Raw genomic sequence first — 25,325 nt, forward strand, 5'->3', positions numbered from 1 at the left:
ATTCTTTACCATCAGAGTCATGAGGAAAGAAACCCCCTTACATGATATTATATGTAGAAAACACTAAAGACTTCAGCAAAAATATGAGAATTAATACACTCAGTAAAGTTGTAGAAGAAAAATCTGTATACAAAAATCATATGCATTTCTTTTTTTTTCATTTTTCTTTTTTTTTAAATTTTATTTTATTTAACTTTACAATACTGTATTGGTTTTGCCATATATCAAAATGAATCATATGCATTTTTTACACTAACAACAAACTGCTATAAAAGAAACTGAGAAAACAATTCTACTTGCATTTGCATGAAAATGAATAAAATGTCTAGGAATAAATTTAACCAAGGAGGTGAAAGACCTGCACACTGAAAAATATAAACACATTGATGAAAGATACTGAAGATGACACAAATAAAGGGAAAGATATTCTGTGCTCATGGATTGGAAGATCTAATATTATTAATATGGCCATACTGCCCAAAGCATCTACAGATTCACTGCAATCCTTATCAAAATTCCAATGGAAATTTTCACAGATACAGAAGAAACAATCCTAAAATTTGCATGGAACCACAAAAGACGCTCAATACCAAAGCAATCTTGACAAAGAATAACAAAGCTAGAGGTGTTGTGCTTCTTGATTTCAAACTATATTACAAAGCTATATTAATAAAAACAGTATGTCGTTGGTATAAAAATGAACACAGAGATCAATGGAACAAAGTAGAGAGTCCATAAATAAACCCACATTTCTATGGTCAATTAATTTTTGACAAAGAAGCCAAGAATATACTGTGGGAAAAGGAGCGTTTTTTCAGTAAATGGCATTGGGAAACCTGGACAGCCACATGCAAAAAATGAAACTGGACCACTATCTTACACCATTAACAAAAATTAACTCAAAATAGATTAAAGACTTGATCACAAGTCCTGACGCCATAAAATTTCTACAGGAAAAAAACAGAAAATAAAATCCTTAACGCCAGTCTTTGTGATGATTTTTTGGATCTGACACGAAAAGCAAAGGGAACAAGAGTAAAAACAAGCAGTTGTGATGACATAAGGCTAAAAATCTTCTGCCCAATTAAGGAAGCCATCAACAAAGTGAAAAAGCAACCTATGGAATTGGAGAAAATATTTGCATATTATATCTCTGGTAAGGATTATTATCCAAAATACACAAGGAACTCATACAACTCAGTAGCAAAAAACAAACAGTCTGATTTTTTTTAATGGGCAGAGAACCTGAATAGATATTTTTTAAAGAATACATACAACTTGCCAATAGGTACATGAAAACGTGCTCAACACTATTAATCATCAGAAAATACAAATCAAAACCACAATGAGGTATGACCTCATATCCTCTAGAAAGGCTTTTATCAAAAAGAAGAAAGAACAGGAGTTGAGGAGAATGTGAAGAGACAGGAAAGCTTTTGCACAGTTAGAGGGAATGTAAGTTGATGCAGCCCCTATGGAAACAGTATTGAGGTGCATCAAAAATTAAAAATAGAACTGCCATATGATTTAGCAATTTCACTTTTGAGGTATTTATCTGAGGAAAACAAAAACACTAACTTGAAAACCCAATGTTCACTGCAGCAACATGTGTTCAGTTGCTAGGTTGTGTCTGACTCTTTGCAACCCCATGGACTGCAGCATGCCAGGCTCCTCTGTCCTTCACTAACTCCCAAAGTTTGCTTAAATTCATGTCCACTGAACTGGTGATGCTATCTAACTACCTCATCCTCTGTGGCCCCCTTCTTCTTTTGCCTTCAGTCTTTCCCAGCATCAGGGTCTTTTCCAATGAGTCAGCTCTTCTCATCACGTGGCCAAAGTATTGGAGCTTCAGCTTCAGCATCAGTCCTTCCAATGACTATTCAGGGTTGATTTCCTTTAGGATTGATTGGTTTTATCTCCTTGCTGCCCAAAGGACTCTCAATTCAATTGCAGCATCCAAGCACCACAATTCAAAAGAATCAACTCTTTTTAGCTTCTTCTATAGCCCGGCTCTCATGTCCAGACTTGACTACTGGAAAAAAATATAGCTTTGACAATATGGACCTTTGTCAGCAAAGCAATGTCTCTGCTTTTAATACTCTGTCTAGCTTTGTCACAGAGGAGCAAGCCTCTTTTAATCTCATGGCTGCAGTCACCATCAGCAGTGATTTGGGAGTCCAAGAAAAGAAAATCTGTCACTGTTTACACTTTTTCCCCTTTTATTTGCCATGAAGTGCTGATGATCTTAGGTTTTAGAATGTTGAGCTGCAAACCAGCTTTTTCACTCTCCTCTTTCACTCTCAATGAGAGGCTCTTTAGTTCCTCTTTGCTTTCTGCCATTAGAGTGGTATCATCTGCATATCTGAGGTTGTTGATATTTCTCACAGCAATCTTGATTCCAGCTTGTGATTCATCCAGCCTGGCATTTCCTATGATGTTCTCTGCATATAAGTTAAATAAACAGGGTGACAATATACAGCCTTGATGAACTCTTTTCCCAATTTGGAACCAGTCGGTTGTTTCATGTCCAGTTCCAACTGCTGCTTTTTGATCTGCATACAGGTTTCTCAGGAGGCAGGTAAGGTGCTCTGGTATTCTCATCTCTTTAAGAATTTTCCACAGTTCATTGTGATCCACATGGTCAAAGGCTTTATGTAGTCAATGAAGCAGATGTTTTTCTGGAATTCTCTGGCTTACTCCATGATCCAACAAATGTTGGCAATTTGATCTCTGGTTTCTCTGCCTTTTCTAAAGCCAGTTTGTACATCTCGGAAATTCTCAGTTCACTTACTGCTGAAGCCTAGCTTGAAAGACTTTGAGTATAACCTTGCTAGCATGTGAAATGAGCACAGTTGTGAGGTAGTTGACCATTCATTGGCATTGCCCTTCTTTGAGATTGAAATGGAAACTGACCTTCTCCAGTCCTGTGGCCACTGATGAATCTTCCAAATTTGCTGACGTATTGACCGCAGCACTTTAACAGTATTACCTTTTAGTATTTTATAGCAATATATATGAGTCAAACAATGTAAGTCTTCACTGATGAATGGATAAAGAAAATGTAGTATAGACTTATATCCACCCATAAAAAAGAAGAAAATCTTGCCAGTTTCAACAACATGGATGGACCTCGAGGGCATTATGCTAAGTGAAACAAATCAGACAGAGAAAGAAAAATACCATATAATCTCATTTATATGTGTCATATTAAAACAAAAAGCAAGTTCAGAGATGCTGAGTAGTTGGTGGCTGCCAGAGGTGGGGGATTTGGTGTGGGCAAAGGTAATCAAAAGGTATAAATTTGAATTATAAAATTAATGGGTGAAGAGATATAACATACAGCATGGTGAATACTGTATTGTCTATTTGAAGGAGGGCAAGAAAATACATCTTAAACATTCTCATCATGTAAGAAAAATTTTTAACTATATATATGGATCTACATATATGGATCCATATATAGAGATATAACTAGACTTACTGTAGTGATCATTTATCAATACACACAAATATATAAGCATTATGTTGTACACAGCAAAAAATATAATGTTGTATCAATTATATCAATTAAAAATTTTCATAAAGCAAGTTTGGAACATGTAGATTAAATTAGCTCCATCCAAACTTCATTTTATAAACTCAATTTAAACCCATCACTTAGATTTTAATATATCAAATCTCACTAACAACATCCTACAGGGTTGGGAAAGACACAGAAACAGACATAAGTCACCTTCACACGAGATGTAGGCTTCCTCCTTTGGAGAGCATGAACTGTATTTCCATGGGCCAGAAGGACACTGCCAGAGAGAGGTATCAGTTTTCCGACACTGAATTAAATCTACCCACCGGGGTCTAGAACCTTCCCTGAGACCAAGAGAGGTGTTGAGACTTCCACTGTCCCCACAGCCAAGCTGTCTGCAGATGGTGGACACGGTGACGTCATCCATGGGGCAGCGGCAGACACTGCCCCAGGTCCCGTTGTAGAAAACTTCCAGCCACCCAGCACACTGCTGGTCCTCGCTGACCATCCTGAGGGCCAGGAACTCTAAGATTGAAAGAGAGGAGACAGGACACAGTGAACACTCCATTCAGTGCTCTGGGTTTTCCTCTCTCCCCAAAATTGTGAACATTCATCTGTGACCCAGCTGAGGAAGCAAATACATTATAAGACCAGAGTGAAACTTGTCTCCTTTTCACCTGACTTTGTCCATTTGTGTCTGTCTTTCTAAATATTTCTACCACCATGATGTAGTGGATATGAACTGAGAGGAAGACCAACCTGGACATCTGCAGGGAGAGGGAGCTGACTCCTGCTTCCTGACAAAACATCTAAAAGAGTGTATGAAAGGGGTGTGATGTGGACAGTGTGGAGGCAGATGGAATAATGGACCCACAGATGTCTACATGGAACCCGTGTCTATGTTTCCTTATCTGGCAAAGAGGACTTTACATATGTGATTACGGTATGGTGCTTGGGATGCTAAGAGTAACCTGAAATACGGCAGATTAACCACCTGAGCACGGTCTAATCACATTCTTAGACTCACTATCCTTTAAAGTGGAATCCTTTTCCTCGTTCTGGTTAGAGGGAGATGTGAATATGGATAATGGTTAGAGAGGTGGAGCATTGCTGGTCTGATGATGAACAGAATGGGGTTATGAGTGAAGGAAGGCAGGTGGTTTCTAGAAGCTTGAAAAGACAGGAAACAGATTCTTTCCCAGAGGCTCAGAAGTGATGTGGCCCTGCTGAAACTTTTATCACAATCCAGTGAGATCCCTGCTGGACATCTAAGCTACAGAAGTGTAAGGAAATAAATATGTTGTTTTAAACCATTAACAATGTAGCAATTTGTTATAGAACAAGCAAAAACTAGCACAGTGGCTTTAAGATGTCTCTACTATACGTACCAGAAGGGTGAGCCCTGATTTCAAGAAAAACTGTGACAAAAGACTCTGCCAGGAAACACTACTCAGAAGAAAGGACCAGAATCTCAGCTGCTGCAGGAGGCAGTGAAAGCACCTCGTCTTTACCTCTGTTGGACAGGCTTCATGGAAGGAAGCCTCCTTCTCTGGTCCTTTCAGCATCTCTCCCTCAGGGCTCAGACCCCCGTCCTCCTGGGCCCCACCCCTTCCCCAAACTGTGGACAGTGTGCAGCACAGACCTGAGCAGATGACCCCGGCGTCCTCCTTGTGTCTGCAGTCGTGCCGCCCCCAGCCCCGGGAAGGGCACGTCCACACCTGGGACTCATTTCCAGCACAGTTCAGGTCGTCCAGCCAGATGGGCCCTGATCCTGCCCCAAAGTGAGCAGATCCCGTGGCATTAACGGCTTCTCCACAGCCCAGCTGCCTGCACACCACGTGGGCATCGTCCAGGTCCCAGCCGTCATCACAGATGGTGCCCCAGGATCCCTGGTCAAGGATCTCCACTCTCCCAGCGCAGTGACCGCCCCCGTCCACCAAGCGGAGCTGCCTGCTGTCTGAGGAGAGAGAAATGGGACAATGGGGCGTTGACCTAGGGAATGAGAAGAGTCTTCTGTCCTGTGAGACCCTCACCTGAGCAGTATGGGGCCCTCTCCTCTGAGGCCGCAGATCCTGCTGGTTCAAACACAAAGTGGTCGCACTGGGGCAGCACCTGTGTCTGGTTTCCTGAAGAAACAGCGATGATTAGAGGGTTGGGAGGGTTAAAGAACAGGAAAGTCAGTTAAACTAAATAATTTTTAGGAGGGGAGGGAAGTTTGGGGGAAAATGGATGCATATATGTGTATGGCCAAGTCCCTGGCTGTTCACCTGAAACCATAACAACGTTGTTAATCGGCTATACCCCAAGACAAAGTAAAACGTTCAAAAGAAAAAAATAAATAATGACCTAGGGATGGAGCTGAGATGAAAGCTGGAACATACTGGTAAAGTTACCATAATCTTCGTGTTCCCTTTCTCCATGAAGAGCCCTGGTACTGACAATGGCACGATTCCGGTTTTAAGCCAAGCTTTGCCCTAAGAATGAGTTAAACAAGTTGTTCTATTCTGTGGACATGAATGATGAGGGAGAGGATGGTCTGCTTGCCTTTTATTATTTATCCACTTCCATCTCCCCAGAGAGGCCCAGGTTAGGACCCCTAGCCTCCTCTGGCTGGGAGTTTGGGTCACAGGCTACACATTCTAATTAAAACATTTTTATTTAACTGGTTGTTTTGTTGCTTAGTCACTCAGTCGTGTCCGACTCTTGGTGACCCCATGGACTGCAGCACTCCAGGCTTCCCTGTCTTCACTATCTCCCTGAGTTTACTCAAACTCATGTCCATTGAGTCAGTGATGCCATCCAATCATCTCATCCTCTGTCATCCCCTTCTTCTCTGGTCTTCAATCTTTCCCAGCCTCAGGGTCTTTTCCAATGAGTCATTTCTTCTTATCATGTGGCCAAAGTATTAGAGCTTCAGCTTCAGCATACATCCTTCCAATGAGTTATTCAGGGTTGATTTCCTTTAGGATTTACTGATTTGATCTCCTTGCTGTCCAAGGGACTCTCCAGAGTCTTCTCCAGCACCACAGTTCAAAAGCATCAATTCTTAAGTGCTCAGCCTTCTTTATGATCCATACATAACTACCATACATAACTACCGGAAAAAAAAAAACAAACATAGCTTTGACTATATGGACATTTGTCACAAAGTAATGTCTCTGCTTTTTAATCTGCTGTCCAGGTTTGTCATAGCTTTTCTTCCAAGGAGCAAGCGTCTTTTAATTTCATGGCTGCAGTCACAGTCTGCAGTGATTTTGGAGCCCAAGAAAATAAGTCTGTTGCTGTTTCCATTTTTTCCTCATCTCTTAGCCATTAAGTGCTGGGACTGGATGCCATGATATTAGTTTTTTGAATGCAGAGTTTCCAGCCAGCTTTTTCACTCTTCTCTTCCACTTTCATCAAGAGGCTCTCCTCTATTCCTCTTTACTTTCTGCTATTAGGGTGGCATCATCTGCATATATGAAGTTATTGATATTGTTATATTAATTCTATGGGATTAAAAATTTAGAAAGAACAAGAAAAAAGTATTTCTTGTATTCTGTTTTATATACCCTGATACATGTGAAATATTCAAATATATGCTGAATACTCAATAAAGTCTTATACATATCAGGATAGAGACTTCTGAGATATAGTATATCCTTTTCATTTTCTACTTGATTTTAAAATTTACATGGAAGAATAAGTGTGTGATAATTCCAAGAAAATTATTAAATAGAAGGCCAATGTGAGTAAAGATATTAAATATAGTAAAGACATATCCTTGTCTGGCCTTTTGCTGTGTACACATCCTGTGTCCTTAGACACACGTAGCATCCTTCACACCACACCTGGCCCCTCAGTGCTGCTCAGAGAACCTCACGGTTACCTTCATCAGCTCCCATTGCCATTCACCTTCCTCCCAGCTACTATAAAACCTTTTCCACCTTCTTCAAAAATTATATTTGTCCACTTACCCCAAATAAGCCCCCAAATGCAATTCTCTTATATTATTGAGGCCATCAGATATAAACTTTATAATCTCTTAACATAAAACACAGAAATTCAAGATTTATTACCTCCACCTTTGACTTGTCAGTGCATGGCTAAGTGTTCCTCCAAAGTTTGCATTTACACAGATGTTTTACAGGAAAAATTGGAGAAAGAGACTTTTCTAGTAACAATGGAAGAATATATGACTCAGAGCATTTCATCAATAATTCTCTACCATCAAAGAACTATAAACATTTATGTCTAAATTTGCAAAGGAAACTTGAAATCTGGCACAAATCCATAAGAATCTCTGATCTGTTAAATGATGACCCTTGTAGGGATACCCTCTATACATGTAAATAATATCCTCCTATAGTAGGAGTAGCCTCGACTCATACTAACCTAGTGCAAAATAATGTCTCACACTGTTTGTATAGAAACAACTCCACCCAGGAAAGTACATCCTCATTGTTTGTCCCTCCCTCTCATAGCCTTCCTGTGCAAAGGGACTGTGTATGTGGCTGTTAACAAATGTTTCACTTTTACAAAAAGTGAATTATGAAAAAATTATGAGGATTTATTTTAACTGGGAGAATAAATAAAGCTATTTTAGTGTCAGGTAAGACCACTGGAGAAGAAAAGAATAGCGGAGACTTGTAAGAGGAAAGTATATGAAGCTCATTGCTCACAGCTACAGGGCACTCACGGAGGAAGGGTAGTTGTCTCAGCCCTCTCTAGCACACCCATCCCCTATTGTCCCTCGGATCAGACACCAGCTTTCTTGGAACTTTCCATTCTCTCACCTTGTGGGCAATGAACTGACCATACCTGAGCAGATGACTCCTGCATCCCGGCTATGATCGCAGTAGTGCTTCCCCCAGTCCCGGGAAGGGCACCTCCACACGTGGGACTCCTTTCCTGTGCACCTCACGTTGTCCAGCCAAATGGGCCCTGATCCCGCCCCAAACGAAGAAGAGAGAGTGGCATCGAGGGCTTTTCCACAGCCCAGCTGTCTGCACACCACGCGAGCATCGTCCAGGTCCCAGCTGTAATCACAGATGGTGCCCCAGGAGCCCTGGTTAAGGATCTCCACTCTCCCGGCGCAGTGACTGCCCCCGTCCACCAGGCGGAGCTGTCTGCTGTCTGAGGAGAGAGAAATGGGACACGGGGCGTTGACCTGGAGAATGAGAAGGGTCTTCTGTCCTGTGGGACCCTCACCCGAGCAGTAGGAGGCGCTCTCCTCTGAGGCTGCAGACCCTGCTGGTTCTGATATAGAGTCTGCACTCGTGCAGAAGGCAATGGCAACCCACTCCAGTACTCTTGCCTGGACAATCCCATGGACAGAGGAGCCTGGTAGGCTGCAGTCCATGGGGTCGCTAAGAGTCGGACACGACTGAAGCGACTTGGCAGCAGCAACAGCAGCATTGCACTGGGGCAGCAGCTGGGTCTGGTTTCTTAGAGCAGTGGCAAGAGAATTAATAAGGTTGAAAAGTAGGAGGAAAGGTTAAAAAAGAAAAAAAGTAGGTAAAGAAAGGTTAAATAATGTCTATTAGTGCTGCACTTTAAGTAAATAATGAAGTAGAGAATTAAACCTAAAATTTTCCACTTCCAGGGAGAATGGAGTTCACAGCAGGCCAATGTGTCTTGCTGGGTCTTTCTGGATACAACTTTAAAAGCTGGAAACTATTTTTTAAGAAACAGTAAATGTATTCGACATTTGTTAACACAACATGGACTAAATATGCTAAAATTCTAAAGAGTGGAGATTATTTCAATGTTAGTCCGGGATCTATGGCTTCTTTTTCTCTGTGGGAATTTGCCAATTCATTGCATAATTTAATGATTCAGAATCCGGGCTCGGGCAAGCAGAGGACTACTGTTGTGACAGGAAGCAGCATAATCTGGGGGCTACCTGGTGCTGGAGACAAAACTAGAGTCTTGAGAGCCTCTCTCACACAGCAGCTTTTCCCCTCAAATATTTGCCCAGTATATAAGCTGTGAAGGGCAGGAAGCCAAGAACTTTATAAAAAGACTCGGAAAGCAGAGTCTTTTTCATTATTTTGGGTACTTAGCTACCAAAGAATATAGGCTCTGAACTGAAATCTCTGAAGGCCTATGTCATAGGGACAGAGAAATCAGAGGTGGACTGAGTGCTACCAAAACTGCAACCCATACTGTTACAGCTCAGTTTTAGGTTATATTTAGATGTTTGAGTGAGACACACCCCCTCCCCCTACCTGCCTAGGAAAACGAAGGGTAAATCCTTTCAGGTATTAGAAAATGTATCAGGAGTATCTTACTTTTTCATATATAATTTATAGCACTCAATAAAAAATGACATGACATTTGACAAGCTAGGATAACATGACGAATGACCAAAGTGAAAAAAGATCAGCACATTTAACTAAGTAACACAGAGAGCAATGCACCCAACAATGCAAGAGTTCACATTACTGTAAATGCACTAGGAACTTTTATCAAAATGACCATATAATAGGACAAAATCTTTCACTCTTTGAATTCATACAGAATATTTACTCTGGACACAGTGGAATAAAATTAAGAACTAATAAGAAAATATTTATATATTTCTATTTGGGGAAATTCAGCAAGATCCTTCCAAAAGCCACATGAGTCTGGGAATGAATTTAAAACTTACAAAATATTGTGAAATAATGATAATAAACACAAAATAATGGTATGATAAATTCTTCTAATGAAACTCAAGTGGTGCCTAAGGGAAATTTATACCCTAGATTTAGAGAAGAGGAAAGACTGAAAGTGAAAAAAAGTAAGCTTCCAATTAAGAAACTAGATGAGAAAGTCAACAATGTAGAATGTTGGGGTTAATTTAAAAAGGACCAAAAATTAATGGAAAAGAAGGTAAGCATAAAGTATAAAATATAGAAGAAAACCCTTTAAACGTGGTTCATTGAAAATTGATGAACACTGCGCAATACTAATGCAGAGCAGAGAGAAAAGGAAGTTGACAATACCAAGAATGAAAAGGGACATCAGTATAAATCATACAGATATTTTGGTCATAGTTTTTGTGCTGGTGTTTGTTTGTGTTTTGGCTGTGCTGTTGCTCATGGGATCATAGTTTCCAGGTCAGGGATTGAACCTGGACCCATGACAGTGAAAGCCCAGAGATTTAACCCCTGGAGTACATAGTTTTATTAGTACAATTTATACATTTAATGTGGATAATTACACATAAAGTGTCAATTTCTCCACAGCCTTGCCAACACTAAGTGTCTTTAAAAAAAAAAAACAACAGTCATTCTGACATGTGTGAGATGATATCTCTTTGTGGTTTTAATTTACATTTCCCTGATGATTGACAATGTCAAGCATTTTTTTATATACCTATTGCTATTTGTACGTCTTCTTTAGAGGAATGTCTATTCAAGCCCTTGGCCAATTTTTTAATTGAGTTATTAGGTTTTAAGTTTGTTGGGTTTTTTTTCTCTTAAGTTATAGGAGTTCCTTATTATTTTTGGAAATTAATACCTTATATAATTTGCGCTAGCTTGCTTTTTCACTCTGTTGATCTTTCATTTGGTTTGCAGAAGCTTTTTAGTTTGCTATATCCTCACTTGTCTATTTTTGCTTTGTTGCCTGTACTTTTGGTCATATCCATGAACTCATGAGACAATGTGCTTTTATTTTGTGATGGAGCTAAGATATCACATATCTAAAATGTAATTCCTATCCGGTGATGATGTTTCACCATCACACATAGTAAAATAAATTCAGATAAATATATAAATTTTAAATTAGGTTTTGAATATTCTTTAGTGGAACTATTAAATTGTTTGCAGAAAATAAAACTTGATTCAATGTTATTTTGAGATGAAGAATGGTGTTTGAAACATTGCACTAAAGGCAGAAGTCAAAAAAGTAAAACATTACAGATTTGATCACATAACCCACCCATACACATATACAATCTTAAAAATATATGTAAAATATGGGGAAAATCTTACAAAAATATTTAAGGAAAATAATAAGTGATGTCAATACCAAGAATGAAAAGGGACTTTTTCATAAATGAGTTTATAAAGAGTTCCTATGAATAAATAAGAAATTTTAAAACATTCTAGAGAAAAAATATTGTCATGAAAGATATCTTAAGACAGTAAAATAGGAAAGAAGAAAATATTTTTGTATAAAGTGTTTGTGAAAGTCACTTAGTCATGTCCAACTCTTTGCAACCCCATGGAGTATACAGTCCATGGAATTCTCCAGGCGAGAATACTGGAGTGGGTAGCCATTCCCTTCTCCAGGGGGTCTTCCCAACCCAGGGATCAAACCCAGGTCTCCCACATTGCAGGCAATTCTTTACCAGCTGAGTCACAAGGGAAGCCCAAGAATACTGTAGTGACTAGCCTATCCTTCTCCAGCGGATATTCCAGACAAAGGAATCAAACCAGGGTCTCCTGCATAGCAGGCAGATTCTTTACCAGTTGACCTACCAGGGAAGCCCTTATGTGGATAAAAAACCATGATGCTATGAAGAAAATAATACTCTCTTTTAAAATTCAGTATTTATTTGGTTGTGCTGGGTCTTAGTTGCAGCATGCAAATTCTTACTTGTGGGATCATATGAGAAAAAAATTGTAACTGCATGTGGTGATGGATATTACTGTATGTGTGGTGATTTACCAATATGTACAAATACATAAACACTATGTTTTACACTTAGAACTAATATAATGTTATGAGAATTACATCTCAATTAAAAATTTTAACAAACAAGGTTGGAATATGTGGATTAAATTAGTTTCATTCTTTCCTCATTTCAGCTTCTCTGGTGGCTCAGACAGTACAGAATCTGACTGCAGTGTAGGAGACCCGATTTTCATACCTGGGTCAGGATGATCCCCTGAAGAAGGGAATGGTTACCCATTCCAGCATTCTTGCCTGGAGAATCCCATGGACAGAGGAGCCTGGCAGGCTATAGTCCATGTGGTCGCAAAGAACACAACTGAGCAACTAACATTTTCACTTTGTATCATTTTGTGGACCCAAATTAAACTCATCACTTAGATTTTAAAATATCAAATCTCACTGCATCCTACAGGGTTGAGAAAGACACACAGAAATAGTAAGTCACCTGCACACGAGATATAGGCTTCCTCCTTTGGAGAGCATGAAGTGTAATTCCAAGGGTCAGAAGGACACTGCCAGAGAGAGGTGTCAGTTTTCTGACAGCGGATTCCATCCACCCACTGGGGTCTAGAATCTTTCCTGAGAACAACAGAAGAGTTGAGGGTTCCACTGTCCCCACAGCCAAGCTGTCTACAGATCACGGACACAGTGATGTCTTCCATGGGGCTACGGCAGACACTACCCCAGGTCCCGTTGTAGAAAACTTCCAGCCACCCAGCACACTGCTGGTCCTCATTCACCATCCTGAGGGCCAGGAACTCTAAGGTTGAAAGGGGAGGAGACAGGACACAATGAAAATTTTGCTGGATGTTCTAGGTTTTCCTTGCTTCTAGAAATGGTGAACATTCATCTCTGACCTTGTTCAAGAGATACCCACTAAATGACAAGACTGACATCGCCTCCCTTTTAACTGACTTTGTCCATTTATGTCTGTCTTTCTATTTCTATCACAATGGTGTACTGGATATGAACTGAGAGGAAGACCAAACTTCATGGATGCTAGTCAGAGAGGGGCAGCTGAATCCTGCTTCCTGACGAAATCTTTAAAGAATATGTCAAAGGGATGTGATGTGGATATTAGGGAGATAGGGATAATAATTAATCCAAAAATGTAAATGTCCACATCCCAATCTTTGCAACCTGTGAATATGTTCCCATACCTGACAAGAGGGATTTACAGATGTGATTAAGGTAAGGACCTTGGGATGGTGAGATGATGTATTAACAATATGAACCCAGTCTAATCACATCCGTAGACCCACTATCCTTAAATGTGGAATACTTTTCTTAGCTCCAGCTACAAAGAGAGATGTGATCCTGGATAATGGTTGGAGGCCTGCAGCATTGCTGGTCTGATAATGGATGAAGGGTGCTGTAAAGGAAGGAATGTAGGTGGTTTCAAGAAGTTTGAAAAGGCAAGAAACAGATTCTCCCCTGGAGCTGCAAAAGTGATGCGGCCCTGCTGAAGCCTTGATCCCAGCCCAGTGAGATCCCTGCTGGACATCTAAGCTAGAGAAGAGTAAGGAAATAAATATATGCTGTTTTAAACCACTAATTGGTAAATTGTTAGGGAAGCAAACAGAAACTAGTACCGTGGGTTTAATTTTTTTGTATGTAACTGGACAGAGAGCCCTGCTTTCAAGAAAAACTAAGAAATGGCTCTGCCAGGAAACACTGCTGAGAAGAAAGGACCAGAACCTCAGCTGATGCAGAAGGAAGTGAAAGGACCCCATCTTCAAGTCTGCGGCAAAGACAGGCTCCATGGGAGGAAGCCTCCTTCTCTGGTCCTTTCAGCATCTCTCCCTCAGGGCTCAGACCCCCGTCCTCCAGGGCCCCACCCTCCCCACCTGTGGACAGTGTGCAGCGCAGACCTGAGCAGATGACCCCCGCGTCCTGCTTGTGTCTGCAGTCGTGCCGCCCCCAGCCCCGGGAAGGGCACCTCCACACGTGGGACTCCTTTCCTGTGCAGTTCAGGTCGTCCAGCCAGATGGGCCCTGATCCTGCCCCGAAGTGAGCAGACCCCTTGGCATTGAGGGCTTCTCCACAGCCCAGCTGCCTGCACACCACGTGGGCATCGTCCAGGTCCCAGCCGTCATCACAGATGGTGCCCCAGGAGCCCTGGTCAAGGATCTCCACTCTCCCGGCGCAGGGACTGGCTCCGCCCACCAGGCGGAGCTGTCTGCTGTCTGAGGAGAGAGAAATGGGACAATGGGGCGGTGACCCCAAGGGTTGAGAAGGGTCTTCTGTCTTGTGGGACCCTTACCTGAGCAGTAGGGGGCGCTCTCCACAGAGGCTGCAGAGCCTGGGGGTTCTGCCATAGAGTCGTTGCACTGGGGCAGCACCTGGGTCTGGTTTCCTGAAGAAACAACAATGATCAGAAGTCTGGAAGGGTTGAAGAACAAGAAACTGAATTAAGGAAAATAATGACCTACTGATGGAGCCTAAGATGAAGGCTGTGACCCTGCAGTAAATTATCATACTCTTAGTGTTCACCTTCTCCCTGGAGAGTTCTGCTTCTGACAGTACCACAATTTCTGTTTTAACCCAAGTGTTGCTGTAAGAATGAGTTAAGTAAATTGTATCCCTAAATTTATCCCTGTGCTGGGCTTAGTTGCTCAGTCATGTTCGACTCTTTGTAACCCCTTGGACTGTAGCCCGCCAGATTTTTCAGGCAAGAATACAGGAGTGGGTTGCCATTCCCTTCTCCAGGGGGTCTTACCAACCCAGGGATCAAACCCAGGTCTCCCACACTGCAGGCGGATTTTTTACCATCTGAGCCACCAGGGAAGCCCAAAAGTATCTATCCCTAAGTAAAAGCAAAACAAAATTCTTTCTGAAGGATTTCTACAAGTTCTTTAATGTGTATCTTTAAAACAAACACATATAAAATAGATCTCATGAAAAATGGAAAGGGAAAAGGAGACATTAGAAAGAATTTCCCAGGGTTTTCAGCTGCTAGTTACCTGATGAAAATATATATAGCCACGGTTAAAGCGCTTATGGAATTAATTGACAAAATGTGTATCTTTGCAGAGAAATGATAACAAAAACCAAATACTTCTAGAGCTGAAAAACTTGTTAGCTGCAATTAAGAACTAAAGAATAAGTGTAGCCGCATATTAGCTCAACATAAACTAGAAACATCAAAATGCAAAATCAGAGGATATTCTTCAATTAATTCAGGTCACGTAGCAAGAGTTCTGGTCATATTGTTGTATGGCAGTTTTTCCAAAAAACTTGATTCACTTCAGTTCAGTCCCTCAGTCATGTCCAACTCTTTGTGACCCAATTAACTGCAGCTTGCCAGGCTTCCCTGTTCATCACCAACTTCTGGAGCTTGCTCAAACTCATGTCCATCAAATCGGTGATGCCATCCAACCATCTCATCCTCTGTCATCCCCTTTTCCTCTTGCCCTCAATCTTTCCCAGCATCAGGGTCTTTTCCAATGAGTCAGCTCTTCTCATCAGGTGGCCAAAGTATTGAAGATTCAGCTTCAGTATCAGTCCTTCCAATGAATATTCAGGACTAATTTCCATTAGGATCCACCGGTTTGATCTCTTTGCAGTCCAGGGGACTCTCAAGAGTCTTCTCCAACACCACAGTTCAAAAGCATCAATTCTTTGGTGCTCAACTTTCTTTATGGTCCAACTCTCACATCCATACATAACTACTGGAAAAATCACAGATTTGACTAGATGGACCTTTGTCAGCAAAGTAATGTCTCTGCTTTTTAATATGTTGGCTAGGTTGTTCATAGCTTTTCTTCCAAGGAGCAAGCATCATTTAATTTCGTGGCTGCAATCACCATCTGCAGTGATTTTGGAGCCCAAGAAAATAGTCTGTCACTGTTTCCATTCTTTCCCCATCTATTTGCCATGAAATGATAGGACCGGATACCATGATCTTTGTTTTTTTAATGTTGAGTTTTAAGCCAGCGTTTTCACTCTTCTCATTCACTTTCATCAAGAGGCTCTTCAGTTCCTGTTCGCTTTCTGCCATAAAGATGGTGTCATAAGCATATCTGAGATTATTGATATTTCTCCTGACAATCTTGATTTCAGCTTGTGTTTCATCCAGTCCAGCATTTCACTTGATGTACTCTGAGTACAAGTTCAATAAGCAGGGTGACTATATACAGTCTTGACGTACTCCTTTCCCAATTTGGAAACAGTCTGTTGTTCCATGTCCAATTCTAACTGTTGCTTCTCGACCTGCACACAGATGTATCAGGAGGCAGGTAGGTGGTCTAGTATTTCCATTTCTTTAAGAATTTTCCACACATTGTTGTGATCCACAAAGTCAAAGGCTTTGTCATAGTCAATAAAGCAGAAGGAGAGGTTTTTCTGGAACTCTTTTGCTTTTTCTGTGATCCAACGGATGTTGGCAATTTGATCAATATGAAAAAGTAAAACTTAGTAGCTGAAGAAAAAAATATGTACTTAATTTTGCTTATGAGTTTGGGTCATTAATCAGAAAAAACTCAGTTTGGCAGTCTTTCAGTGGGGTCCTTCAGTGCTGCAATTAGATATCACCTGGAGCTGAAGTCATTTAAAGACTTGCCTGAACTCTGGTTCTGTAAGGAAATTCCCAGAAATGTTCTAAGGATAAAGGAACATCATGTCTTCAGCTAAATTCAGAAAGAATTTACATATTCAGGAAGAAATGGGGCAGAAGGGGAACAGAGAAGGAAGGACACACATACACAGATTAAAGCAAAATATTGATATTAACATTTAGAAACCCACATAAAGTTCATAAAGGAATTTTTATATTGTTTTCCCAACATTTTTATGTCTCAACATACATCAAAATTGAAAGAATTAAAAGATGAAAACAAGTCAAAGATAATTCATTGCCAGGACACTTTCACAAAAATACTCATAACATCAAAAATAAAATACCTAGGATAAATCCTAGTAGAAGATGGGCAAAACCTCTGAAATTCAGGATCTAACCGAATGGAGGGATGTGTTATGTCAATGATTTGGAAAACTCAACATTGTCAATGTCAATCATCCTCAAATTTCTATGTCTACTCTCAAATTTTTAAATCTAATCTCAATGATACCCTTAAGCTTTTCTTTTGGTTAAAATGACAAGCTGACTTCTAAATTCATACAAAATACAAGCAACCAAGAATGAACAGCACAGTTGGTAAGAAAAGCAATGATATTAGAGGAGTTAATATAAAGTAACTCTTGTAAATTATAATTATTCAGACTAACTACAAAGTTTGAAATTCAGGGAGATAGTGAAGGACAGGGAAGCCTGGTGTGCTGTAGTCCACGGGGTCACAAAGAGTCAGACATGACTTAGCGATTGAACGACAACAACTACAAAGTTATGATAATTAAGAAAATGCAGTATTGGTGCAAGGAAAAACAAATGATAACATGGAACTGAATAGAGAGTCTCAAATAAGACAGACATGATTGCCCTTCTGCTTATGACGAAGGCAGCACTGCAGTGGGGAAGAGTCTTTCCAGAAAAAGATTCTGAGTCAACTGGATGTCCATATGGAACCTGACCCTTATCTCACACAGATACCATCCTAGGAATGCACAATAATATGCAAGAGAAATATAGCAAAATTTCCATAAGATACTCTTAGAGAATGTTTTTAAGATCTTCCAGTAGGCAAAAAAATTTTTAAAGGATATAAGAAGCATTAAATGTACATTAAAATGTTGGTAAGTTATATTTACATAAGAGTAAGAAATGAGTTCATCAAAGGACACCATTTGATTACGAAAATAAAAATAAAAGACCAAGGGTTAAACATGGAAAATAAGTAGCACATATTTACACCCAAAGACATTGTCATGGTAAGTTATAATAACATATTTTTAATAGTCAAGAACTGAAAATAACTCAGATTTATACTGTCAGTAGAATAGATCAGTACATGGCCATGTGATCATTCAAAGCATACTCTACACTAGTAAAAAAAATAAAGTGCTACAATATACAACATCATGTGTGAATCCCAAACATAATTTTGAGTCTATGAAATTAGATACAAAAGATGAAACATATGGCATCATTTTATATAAAGTTCAAACACTGATAAAACTCTCTATGTTAGTAGAAGTTGGGTAAGCACTTTTCCCCGTCGAGAGGGGACGGCAATGACTGTGGGGCTGGGACATTCTCTGTGTTGCTCTGGGTTGGGGTTCATACTGAGGTCTATACTTACTGCTCCTACATTGTTTTCTATGATTTTATGTAAGCAACAATGTTGCTTAAAAATATATTATTCCCCTTCACACTTCTTGCCCTGGCCTGAAAAATGAATGAACAATGAGAAGATGCATATTTCACCACAAAATCTCTGACTTTGAAGCCTGTTTAACCTCACTCTCTACTCTTGGAGACATTTCACTCCAGGAGTATCCTGTGTACCAGTAGCCCTTCCCTCTCTCTTACCTGAGCAGATCACAGAGGCTGTGTTGCCATGGGAACAGTCAGGACCACCCAGGGCAGTCACAGGACAACTCCACAGGAAGGACTCAGCCCCTGAGCAGTGAAATCGGGCTGTTAGGATCTGATCTCCTCCTTCCACCAAGTGTGGTCCTCCGGGGGTGGAGATGGCAACTCCACAGCCAAGCTGACAACAGACAACATTGGCATTGGCCAGACTCCAGTGGGAGGCACAGAGCGCTCTCCATTGTCCAGAAATGTTCATCTCCACCTGCCCCTCACACTGAGAGGAGCTGTTTGTCACGAGCTGGACTTCTGAGTATGCTGGTAGAAGAAGACAGAGTTTCAGCAAAATCACATGAGTTTCTCACCTGAACAGGGTGTTCACAGAGGTGAAACACCTGAACTGCATCTCACCTGAACAGACAACCTGAGCAGATCCACTGTGCTGACAAGTGCCCCCTGGACAGGGCACTCTGGGGCAGACCCGGAGCTCAGGCTCCTCCCCCTCACACCTGAACTCTTCAGCCCAGACCCGGGCACTGGACTCTCTGAAGTGCTCATGTCCCTGGACAGACACAGCCTTGCCACAACCCAGCTCTGCACAGATGACCTGGGCAGTGGGGAGTGTGAAGTTCCCATCAGACACTGGGATCCAGGCTTCTCCAGAATACATTTCTACTCGCCCTGAGCAGGGTTCATCCCCTCCAGCCAGACGCACAAATCCTAAGAGGAAACAACAACAAAACCAGTGAGTGTTCATGGTACTGACTTGGCAACTAGAAACCACACATCACAGGCAGTGGAGTGAAAGTTTTTTGTTTTAGGAGTGGAGCATGTAGAGAGTCTTTGACAATTAGTGTCATAATTGAATTTTCATGAGCAGGTTTCTAAAGAGAAATCCAGGAGGATTACAAGGTCAGTTTGGAATGGTTGAATCCCAAAAACATACACTTTGAGACTGGTTAAAAAGGTGAATTCCTTGGTCTAGGAGCCTGGAAACTACAGAGCCCAATTCAGATCATTGGAATGGCTGAATACTGGAAACACATCGTTTAGCATTGGTTGGAGAAGTGAATTTCTCATTTAGCAGCCTAGGACCTATATACAGACCCAAAGACACTGTATAATATTCAGGCACTTAAACTTGAACATAGAGATATGTGGACCAGAAGCCACCCAGAGGGACATGGGCTATGAGATTAGAGACCTAGCATCCAGACAAGCTTAGAAGCTTTCATGGGACTGGTGGCGCTAATATTCTGACCAGTTTTCTCTCCCAGAAGCTAGTCCTCAAGTGACTTAGGTTAAGGAAAGTCCTGAGGCTGGATCGATGAGGGCATGCCAACCTGTAGATGGGTGACGGCTCCAGAGAAGAAATATGGACACTGTCACTAATTCACGTTTATGTCATCACATCTTGTGTTTCTGATACTTTTTGATGCCAAAAAATTCCACGAATTCCTTCAGCGACCTCAGTGGGAAGGAAAATGAGTTAAGAAAACTCAGAGAGTCATAGAGAGAAAGTCCCAGCCATCTCTCTTGAAATCCTAGGATTTGTCAAAGAATCTGGGGGAGAGTGTGCTCTCAGTGGGATTTTACCAGATAGCTCAGTTTCCATATCGTCTCCTATCAAAGGTTTTTCTTCTCAAACAGGACTTACAGAAAATGCTAAGGGCTGATAATAATTGATTTTAATACTATCATTGTACTAATTCTAACCACAGAAAAATATGCTTTCTTCTCAAGCATACATGGAATAGTCTCCAGGCTAGGTTACAAATAAGCCTTAACACATTCAAAAATATTAAAATAATTCCAAGTATCTTACATGACCATAATGGAATGGAACTAAAATTCAATAATGATCATAAAACAGGAATTCATGAATCTATAAAAATTAAACCACACACTCATATTTTAACATTGTTTTCCTATTTCTATAAAGGCATGTATACCTGTGGCGGATTCATTTTGATATTTGGCAAAACTAATACAATTATGTAAAGTTTAAAAATAAAAAATAAAATAAAATAAAAAAAAGAATGCTATTTAGATAGGAATTGCATTAAATCTATAGATCACTTTGAGAAGCACGGGCATTTTAACAATACTAATTCTTTCAGGCCAGAAACACAGAATGACTTTCCATTGATGATATTATCTTTAATTTCTTTCATGAATGTTTACAATTCTAAAAGAAGATGGCATGTTGCCAAAGAGAAGGAGGAATAAGAAGGAGGAGGAGGAGGAAATGAGCAAATAAGCCATAATTTGGAGAGTTCCAAGTTGAAAAAGCCTCAGTATGGATAAATATGCAAATATTTGTGGGAAACACTTGTTGAATAGGTTGTTAGCATACTTCATCACCCCCTGCTCCTCCCATCTACCACCTAAATGGCTATCCTTTCTCATTTCTCCCACTTCAGACAAGCAAACACCATTTTAAAAGATACAGATGGATGGAAAAGAAAATCAGAAAGGGTAGCTACTGCTGAAGAAGTAGGATGTAGCTGGGGTATATGGCATGCAAGGTGGGATAAAGGAAGTTTTGAAACTAAAGGAGGAAAACCAAAATAAAAGTTCATCATTTGGTCATCAAAGGAACACATTTGGAACTGAATGAAGATAACCCAATGAAAAAACTTCATTTAATTCATCAAGTACAATTCCCTGATTTCTGGGTGTGTTCTGATTATTTGCTTCTGAAGTTCTTCCTGGTAAAGGACTGCTTAATGATGCCCAACATCCAACCAAAAAATTATTAGAATTTCAAAAAGAGAGAAATGTAACCCATAGCACATTTTTTTAAAAAAACAATCATTTAAAGCAGGTTCAGAAGTTACAGAAATGATTGAATTGGCTGAAGAGCTCTTTAAACCCCTAATATCAACATGCCTAATGAAGCATAAAAATAAACAGGGAGAAAAACTAGGAAAAATAAACAAATGAGACTTCTGAAACTGAAAAATATAGTATTGGAATGAACATTTGGATTAATTACACAAAAGACTAGACATTGCAGAATAAAAGAACTGGGAAGTAAAACACAGCAGTAGAGACTATCTAAACTGAACCAAAGAGAGTAAAAAGGCAGAAAATATGAATGGAAACTCAATGGCATGTGGGATAGTATCAAAATATATAAAATATGTGTATTTGGAGATTCAGAATAAGGGATGTGCAGAAAAATATTAAGAAAAGATAAATGACATTTTCCCAAAGTTATTGAAAACTGTAAACCCACTTATCCAAAAAGCTAAACACACCCCAAACAAGATAATGAAACCATTCTCAGAAAACTTGACAATGTAATTACTGATATTCATTGGTAAACAAACAAACAAAAATATGTTAAGAGCAGCCAGGGGAGTTTGACACATTATATACAGGGAACAAAAGGATAAATATTACTTACTGATTTTTTGTTGGAGGCAATGAAAGTCAGATGACAATGTAAAAACATATGTCAAGTATTGAGATTAGACATTTGTTAACCTAGAATGGAATCACCCAAGAAAATACTTTTCAAAACTGAATGAAAATTTAAATGATTTCAGGTAAATGAGAGATGATAGAATTGGAGGCCACCAGACACACACTACACAAAACTGCCTCAGAAAGTTCTTCAAGCTAAAGGGAGATGACAGCAGATGAAAACATGGATCCTCTCAAAACTATAGAGACTGTGCTAAACGTTGGTTCTCTATTAGAAGATTTAAAGCAAAAATATTAGCAACAAACTATAAGATTCATAATAAATTTATAAATAGAATGTATGACAATGATAGCACCAATGACAGGGACAGGAAAGTGGAAGAAAAGTATAGTGACTGACATTGCGTGTTGTGACATTATATCATTTCAAGGTAAAATGTAATTGAGGATTAATAATTCAACATTGGGCTTTCCTGGTGGTTCAGTGCTGAAGACTCCACCTGACAATGCAGGAGACGTGGGTTCAATCCGTGGTCTAGGAAAAGCCCACATACCACAGAGCCACTAAGCCTGTGCACCAAAACTAGTGAGCCTGCACTCTAGAGCCCAGGGGCCACGACTACTGAAGCTTGTGCACCATAGAGCCTGTGCACCACAGCAAGAGAGGCCACCGCAGTGATAAACTCATGCCTGCAGCTAGAGAGCAGCCTCTGATCTCCACAACTAGAGAAAAGCCTGTGCAGCAATGAAGACCCAGCCAGCAAAAAATAAAAATTACTTAAATTTTTTTATTAAACATTATAATCACCTAAAAATCTGATACGATTAATAAATCAATACAGTATTTAAATTAAAATGATAAAATATACTTGAAGATTAAAATAAGAGCAAAGATATAACATATAGCAGCTGCTGCTGCTACTGCTGCTAAGTCACTTCAGTCGTGTCCGACTCTGTGAGACCCCATAGATGGCAGCCCACCAGGCTCCCCGGTCCCTGGATTTCTCAAGGCAAGAACACTGGAGTGGGTTACCATTTCTTTCTCCAATGTATAAAAGTGAAAAGTGAAAGTGAATTTGCTCAGTCGTGTCCGACTCTTAGGGACCCCATGGACTGCAGCCTACCAGGCTCCTCCGGTCCATGGGACTTTCCAGGCAAGAGTACTGGAGTGGGGTGCCATTGCCTTCTCCGACAAATAGCAGGCAAGTACACTTAAACCAAGTTATATCAAATAAAAAACAAGATAATCAGACCAGATAAAATAAGACTAAACAATATACTGTCTACAAACTTATATGTGTTTAAATATAAACATAGAAATATATTAAAGAGGTAAAAATTACATACCATGCAAACACAAATCAGAGAAAACTCTATGTAATATCTAAATTAATATCATACAAAGTCAGACTATAAGACAGAGAATTCATTCAGAGAAAAAGAAAAATTTTATGCTAATAAAATATAATAATATAATAAATATAAATAAAATATAATAAAGAAATTATATAGTATTGAAACTGGTGGGTTAAAAATAAAGTGATGCTTAGAAGACAATTTAGAACCTTGATGCTTCCTTGATGATTACATTAGAATAAAAATAGAAACAGAAGAAAATGATCCAAGACTCCACCTTAAGAATCTACAAAAGCAACCACAATCATAACTGAAAAAGAGGAATGAAAACTGAGCATAGAAATCAATTAAGAAGAAAGCAAATACAAGATCAAGAAAATCAATACAGTCCATTAGTGATTCTTTTAAAAAGAACATTAACATTGTTAATCTTCTAGCAAACCAATTAAGAAAAAAGAGGAACACGTTAACAGCACCAGTAACAAAAGGAGGAATATCATTGTAGATCTTCCCAACATGTAAAGATATGAGATATGAACCAGTGTTACTACTTTGAAAATTTTTTGTAAAATGGGCCAAGTCCTTAAAAACACATTACTTGTGAAACAGAATTCACCAAAATCTGATACAGAAAAAAGAGAAAAATATGAGTAAACTTATTTGTTAAATAAACAGAATCCATATTATAAAAATTTTCCACTAAGAAAACTGCCAGCTACAAATGCTAGCACTTCCACAGAGCTGAGAAATGACTCCCACAACAGGATAAAGGAAGAGAGGGAGGGAAGGAATGAGGGCAGGAAGGAAGTGTAACACAGAGGCTGTGGTGAATGTATGAGTTGACCTGCATCTTTCCAACCCACCCCTCCTGCAATCCTTGCACCTTCATCCCTTCACCATTTTGCACTTCAGTACTGTAGTCCCTGGTGGCTCAGAAGATAATCAAGACTCTGCCTGCAATGCAGGAGACCCAGGTTTGATCCCTGGGTGAGGAAGATCCCCTAGAGAAAGAAATGGCAACCCACTCCAGTATTCATGCCTGGAGAATCCTATGGTCCATGGGGTCACAAAGAGTAGGACAGGACTGAAGGAACTTGGAACGCTTGCACCACAGTCCTTCACAATTTGTGTGTTCCCTCCCAGATCTTCCACCTGAACTCCATGAAATCTCCTCATTATTTCAAATAAGCTTCTCTACATTCTCCTCTGGTCTTTGTTTCCACTCTAGATTTCTCCTAAACATGGTACTTCACTTCAGCAATCCACTACGGAGGCTGAAATTTCTCTTCCATACCTGACTGCTAAGGTTGAGCAGAAGAAACTTCAAGAGTTTTGATTAAAATAATGAAAATACATGCTATTCTAATCTTATTTCTGCTACATCACCACCACTTTGACTTATCTTCACATCATTAAAATATGTCTGAAAATACAGGAAAAAAAAAAAAAAACAGACCAGAAGGAGGAAACTAGTGACAAAAAGAGAAATAGAAGGAACCTGGAACCATTCATAAAAATGTGAGCGTCTAAGTTACAGCAATGGTAGTCAGGGTGTACAAACCACAATGAGGGTTTAAATATTAGTTCAGTTCAGTTCAGTTCAGTCACTCAGTCATGTCCGACTCTTTGCGACCCCATGAATCGCAGCATGCCAGGCCTCCCTGTCCATCACCAACTCCCAGAGTTCACTCAAACTCATATCCATCGAGTCAGTGATGCCATCCAGACATTTCATCCTCTGCCGTCCCCTTCTTCTCCTGCCCCCAATCCCTCCCAGCATCAGGGTCTTTTCCAAGGAGTCAACTCTTCACGTGAGGTGGCCAAAGTAATGGAGTTTCAGCTTTAGCATCAGTCTTTCCAATAAACACCCAGGACTGATCTCCTTTAGAATGGACCTGTTGGATCTCCTTGCAGTCCAACGGACTCTCAAGAGTCTTCTCC

The 25,325-nt window shown here is 40.0% G+C and overlaps 1 protein-coding gene across 1 annotated transcript in view; it reads right to left on the reverse strand.

The window, feature by feature from the left end:
* Window positions 1–25,325, reverse strand: part of LOC129620685 (antigen WC1.1-like) — a 113,543-nt gene that overhangs the window by 5,281 nt on the left and 82,937 nt on the right. Inside the window, exons 25-34 of the mRNA XM_055536720.1 lie at window positions 19,008–19,316; window positions 18,597–18,905; window positions 14,433–14,525; window positions 14,041–14,355; window positions 12,615–12,929; window positions 8,324–8,638; window positions 6,225–6,250; window positions 5,772–5,782; window positions 5,166–5,515; window positions 3,734–4,048 (exon numbers count right to left, since the gene is read on the reverse strand). Of these exons, the coding sequence (XP_055392695.1) occupies window positions 3,734–4,048; window positions 5,166–5,515; window positions 5,772–5,782; window positions 6,225–6,250; window positions 8,324–8,638; window positions 12,615–12,929; window positions 14,041–14,355; window positions 14,433–14,525; window positions 18,597–18,905; window positions 19,008–19,316 (2,358 nt within the window). The remainder of the gene's footprint in view (window positions 1–3,733; window positions 4,049–5,165; window positions 5,516–5,771; window positions 5,783–6,224; window positions 6,251–8,323; window positions 8,639–12,614; window positions 12,930–14,040; window positions 14,356–14,432; window positions 14,526–18,596; window positions 18,906–19,007; window positions 19,317–25,325) is intronic.

The sequence above is a fragment of the Bubalus kerabau genome, chromosome 1 (genome assembly GCF_029407905.1).
Source record: "Bubalus kerabau isolate K-KA32 ecotype Philippines breed swamp buffalo chromosome 1, PCC_UOA_SB_1v2, whole genome shotgun sequence".
Taxonomy (NCBI): Eukaryota; Metazoa; Chordata; class Mammalia; order Artiodactyla; family Bovidae; genus Bubalus; species Bubalus kerabau.